This window comes from the organism of the source record quoted next, unplaced genomic scaffold, assembly GCF_019419815.1.
Source record: "Pyrus x bretschneideri cultivar Hongxiangsu unplaced genomic scaffold, Pyrus_bretschneideri_v1 Contig93, whole genome shotgun sequence".
Classification (NCBI taxonomy): Eukaryota; Viridiplantae; Streptophyta; class Magnoliopsida; order Rosales; family Rosaceae; genus Pyrus; species Pyrus x bretschneideri.
This window is the reverse complement of record NW_025999835.1, coordinates 189186-194562: the sequence shown is the minus strand read 5'-3', so window position 1 is coordinate 194562 and position 5377 is coordinate 189186. Positions and strand designations below refer to the sequence as shown.

Sequence of the window (5377 nt, the reverse complement as noted above, 5' to 3'; positions counted from 1 at the left end):
CTATTTATCATTATTGTATGAACTTAAGTTTCGAAATCTGTATAGTGGATTGATACAAATCTCAAAATTTAAACTAATGCAATGGTAAGAAATGAATGTATTTTGCTCACCACTCTCAAGTGGTAGTAATGTCACCATCTTATCATTGTATGCATTTAAATTTTGAGATTGTATATATTCATTACACAAATTTTGAAATTTAAATTTATCTAATGGTGATAAATAAGGCAGTAAACATCACCATCACTTGAGAACAATGAGCAAAATTATTTTCGATAATAAATAAGATAGTGAATATTACCATCACTTAAAAATGTCGAAAATCCATGCATCAAAACAAATCTCAAATGTCCCGACGATTCCAATAAGCTCAATATGAATTAACTGAATCACAAGATGACTCAATCAGCACACCCTTCAACCAGATAAAGGTTCATTAGATTTTTTTTTTTTTTTTTAAAGATATTATTTACAGGATACAAAAGGAAGTTAAATCTTACAATGGGTCGTGTAGTTCAAATTTATCTTTGAAGATAATCAAATGTAAGAGCCCTCAGTTACAGCGGCAGAAGATACAATGATCCAATGATTAGAAATTTAGAAACCTCGAATGTCGTGTCCACTAGCCGAGTAGGACACAGCACAGCTCGGTCATCACTCGCAAGCTGTCTCTTTCATCTCCCTTAGGCCTCATCTGATTTGGCGGGCACAAACAATCGTAATGCTTGCTGATCTCACCGCCCCGCCCCGCCCCCCGCCCCCACACACAATAAGCAAATTGCTCAATCGATTTCATCGCTGCGTCCACCAGCTAACAACACAAATAAAGCAAAACAAGGCAAATGCTTCGAATCGGCGTCCTCAGATTTGTCGCTCTCCCTCGTTCTTCTTCCTTTTTCTTCAGTAGCTCTTCTCCCAAATTCCTCAATCCTCCTACGATTCGCGCCAAGTTCGCTTCCCATTCCCGAACGATGGCTTATACGACGTCGTCGGGTTCTTCCTCCAAGCTCCTCTTCCGGCAGCTCTTCGAGAAGGAGTCCTCCACCTACACTTACTTGCTCGCCGACGTCTCTCACCCCGACAAACCCGCTCTGGTCAGCTTTTTTCTATTAAGTGTTTAATTATTTAAGTAGTGATTTTGGTTTTAATTATGATTAGGATGATGATGAATCGATGATGCAAATTTTGGGTCTTTAATTCGTTGGTTGAATTTGCAGTTGATTGACCCGGTGGACAAGACGGTGGATAGGGATATCTTACTTGTCAAAGAGTTGGGGTTGAAGTTGATCTACGTCATGAACACTCATGTTCATGCTGATCACGTGACCGGTACCGGTCTTATCAAGGTTCCAACTTTCGATTTTTTTCTAGAAATTTTTTTTACTCTTTTTGTTAATGTTGCTGAATTTGTATTATTCATGAATGACGAAATGAAGAATTGCTTTCGAATGATGCTATTTGGGGAAAAAGTTGCGTTCTTTGATGGAATTCTGTAATCAATGATTTACCAATGTGTGGTTGCCTTTTTATTGATATGCAAATATTTGTTGTGGCAGACTAAGCTTCCTGGTGTGAAATCTGTCATTTCGAAGGCGAGCAAATCAAAAGCAGACCTTCTGATAGAATCCGGCGATAAATTATATTTTGGCGATCTGTTTTTGGAGGTATGCCAACACTTGGGTTTATTTTCCCTTATGTTTGAAGTTTCTTGCACAATGTAACATGCAAATCGGAATGTTCTGATGGTTTCTGGAGGAGTAATATGACAAAAATTAGTGAAAAAGTCTGAGTATCATTTGAGGTGTAAGTAGAGTGGGGATAGTTCAAAATGTGTCTCTTTGCTTCCCAGTGGTTATTATATATGAATACCTGACAACTATACTACAGTGTAGTTTTTCTTCTCTAGAGTTGATGATTCTGTCTTCAGTTATTGTGTGAGATCAACGTTTCTATCAAATAGAATGTTGAACAATTACTAAGAAGATTGGATGACAATGTGCTAACTGCTACGTGGAGGTAAAAAACTTGATTGATTAATTTGGAGTGTTCGGCCTAAACCTGTAGCAGTTCGGAATCTCATAATGAGGTTTGAATACTGAAAACCAGCTTTTCTCAAACTAAATGCTTTTGGGCTGACAAAGTAGAAGAAATCCTGCAGTATGTTAGAATGGCACTTCATAAATGTTAAAATTTCAGTATAGTGCTCGGCTTATGTGTACTGGTATAGGTTGTGATCTAGTGCATCCCTTATTCCCTCTTATAGTGAAAAAACTGACCAAAAGAACTAACCTACTGTAACATATTTTGTTGTCTATGCACCAATTTTGAACCTAGTTTTGTGCAGATTCTCTACGTTGGGATGTCTGTGGCTGGGTATGAATGTGTTGTGCATGTGTTTGCATGTATGCTTGTATATGTATGCATATGTATCTTATGTTCGTATGTTGTGGTCTGCTGCATCCAATTTCTGGTCTAATGGCAAGATAGGTCGGCACAAAGAAACAACCTGCTGGAACAAAATCTGTCTTGTACTTACCGATTATTGACTTGTTACTTTTCTGTGGTTTTGTCTGGTATTCACTGATGGTGTGTGTGTGCGCACGCGTGCACACTTTGTATCCGACCATTTGACATGTTCTTTTGTACGTTTATATTTACGTTTCAGGTTAGAGCTACTCCTGGGCATACATTAGGTTGTGTTACCTATGTTACAGGAGATGGGCCTGATCAACCCCAACCAAGGATGGCTTTTACTGGAGATGCAGTACTCATTCGTGGATGTGGGAGAACTGATTTTCAGGTATGTCTATAGTATCATAAACTTCTAAAAAAATTTAAGATGTCTGTGACAGTTCCGCTGCTCTTTATCAAATGAAAGGAAAACGAAAAAGTAGTGGCAGTGTGCCAGTGGAAGTTAACTTGTTTTTTAAAACGGGATTGTGAAGGGCATTTGTCAAGTTTGTTGTTTTGATTTCTCTAATCTGCTTGCAGGGTGGCAGTTCACAACAACTCTACAAGTCAGTTCATTCACAGGCAAGCACATGACAAGATAGTATACTTTGGCTTTCAGTACCATGAGAAATGAATGAGGTTGATTCATGACATTATATATTGAGAAAACGCTAATACTTTTGTTCTTACAAATCCAGATTTTCACATTGCCAAAGGATACACGTATCTATCCTGCTCATGATTACAAGGGATTCACTGTAAGGAACCATCTACTGTTTATTTCTTCTGTACCAAGTGAACCTATGCAGCTACTTATGCCGCATGTTTGCTTGAGATGCAGGTTAGTACTGTGGGGGAGGAGATGCTCTATAATCCCCGGCTCACAAAAGATGAGGTATATAGTTGTTTTTCGCCAAAATCTTATGCCCCTTGCAGTTGCTAAATTTTGATTTTCGTCAAAAAGATGTTGCTACTACTATCTGGTTAACGAGCAGATAATGATTTTCCTTTTTACTGTAATGAATTTGATTGTTGATTCTTTTTTATTTATCTGCATATCCTGGGTCAATATTTAGCCAGGATGTCTTAGCATAATATTCACGAGGGGAGATATTAATGTGACGGAGCTTCTGCCTAAAAGAAATCGCTTAGTTTTAGTAAGAATGGTTGATACTAATGTTGCTCAGATATTGTAAGAAGAATTTTGGAAAAAATTATAGGGTAATGAGAAAAACTTTTTCTACCGTGTGAAGATTATTTGCTGAATAAGTAGCATCCGGTGTAGGGAAGTTTGCATGTTTTTAACTATATGCGCATTATTAAAATTTCACTTTTATCTTTCATTGATGACAAGGATATGTTTGATGCTTTTTACCTTTGTAATAACTTTTTATTTTTGAACTGTTTTGTGCAGGAGGAGTTTCAAAGTATCATGGAAAGTAAGTAAACGTATTTAGCATCTAAGCTTGTAGCCGTTTACCGAACCGTTTTAGGTTAATTAAGACAAATTTTATGTTTTTTGACAGATCTAAAACTGGCATATCCAAAAATGATTGACATAGCTGTACCTGCAAATATGGTTTGTGGATTGCAAGACTTGTCTGAAAGACCTGCCGAGCCCGTGGCCAACTAGATACAGTTGCTGCTATGATTTGTACTTCGGACAAGAACTTCTAAAAGGAGCTGGCGCGTTACCACATAACTCGGTGAAATTCTACAACTACCAGACTTATATTGCCGAAAAGGCAGCTCTATATCCTATGAGGTAATGTCAGGGAGACTAAATTTGGAGACTAAATCTTCTAATTAAATACTGTGTCACCAATAAGAATAAGCACGTTTATCAACGTTTAAGTAATAAACCAATCATCAACTTCCATGTCTCTTAGTTTTCAAAACTTTCTTTACAAATTTAGTCTCCCTAGCATTACCCTATCCTATGATACCTCTCGTGTTCGTTTCAAGAGATAATTGTATGAGTTATTTTGTTGTGCAGAAAAATAATAAGAAAACGGAACGAAAAAGGAAAAAAATGTGTGGATGAATGAAAGAGCCAGCTACCTGCTGCTGTTGCATTGGATTTACTACGTTAAACCTTTTACTATTTTTTTACTATTTTCCATGCAACATCTTCTGCATAACATCTTTGTTGTTGAAGTTCTACCTTTCGGCAGTTTTGAAATCTAGATTTCATTCAAATTTGCTCAGAAACTGAATACTTGGACCTCTCAGAGACCAGAGAACATCCATCCATAATTTCTGTTTTATAGTATCTTTATCTACCTCAATTACCTCATCCATTTGGACATCGTTTGGACTTTTGACTTTTTAATCCATGCTTTCATTTAGGCATTTGGATAAGGGATTTCGAAGGCAACTAGAACAAGTTATTGAGAATTGGACAACATAATGTTAGATAGGGGATCGGGAATGCTCCCATGAGTATTACAAAGGCATGTGAGAGCGATGTGCAAATCCCTACTTTAAATGTGTCATTTGCAATTTCTTCCCACATGTCTTTGTAATGCTCATGGAGGGCATTCATAATCCTCTCTATTAAACATTTTGGGTCATTTCTCGATAACTCGGTCTGAATCTGTCTAGGACCTGAAAATTCTTTATCCAAACATGGTCAAATAGCTTCAGTTTTACCCAAGAGCTCATTTCCATCCTTCTAAATGTTTTACGGTAGTTATTTTGAACTCATGTTTTAGTCGTATATGCTTCAAATTGGATACTTTGGATATTTTTTAATGAATTAGATAGGAAATGAGGTTTCTAATTTCACCCCGAATAAAAATTTAAAATCAAATTTTCTTTCTATTTGGAATTGTGAACACGAAAAATTCCTGAAAACAAGAGACAAGAATAACGTGTACAAAGTAATATTTTTGTGTTTAATGATTTTAGGGTTACGATCTCTCAA

General features: G+C 36.8%; 1 protein-coding gene across 1 annotated transcript; it reads left to right on the top strand.

Moving 5' to 3' along the window:
* The first annotated feature begins 593 nt into the window (after window positions 1-593).
* On the top strand, window positions 594-4535 carry LOC103965783 (persulfide dioxygenase ETHE1 homolog, mitochondrial). The gene is made up of 9 exons (XM_048576866.1): window positions 594-1094; window positions 1218-1346; window positions 1557-1664; window positions 2666-2800; window positions 2992-3033; window positions 3150-3209; window positions 3293-3346; window positions 3866-3890; window positions 3978-4535. Exons 1-9 carry the CDS (start codon window positions 843-845, stop codon window positions 4082-4084), a joined length of 912 nt encoding a protein of 303 aa, XP_048432823.1. The 5' UTR covers window positions 594-842; the 3' UTR covers window positions 4085-4535.
* The last annotated feature ends 842 nt before the right edge of the window (window positions 4536-5377 follow it).

Bases quoted from the DNA above. Each gene is read 5' to 3' on its own strand.
- LOC103965783 (XM_048576866.1), top strand. From the start codon at position 843: ATGCTTCGAATCGGCGTCCTCAGATTTGTCGCTCTCCCTCGTTCTTCT. The intron at 3,034-3,149 runs GCAAGCACATGA...TTACAAATCCAG, and splicing joins ACAAGTCAGTTCATTCACAG to ATTTTCACATTGCCAAAGGA. The intron at 3,347-3,865 runs GTATATAGTTGT...TGTTTTGTGCAG, and splicing joins CCCGGCTCACAAAAGATGAG to GAGGAGTTTCAAAGTATCAT.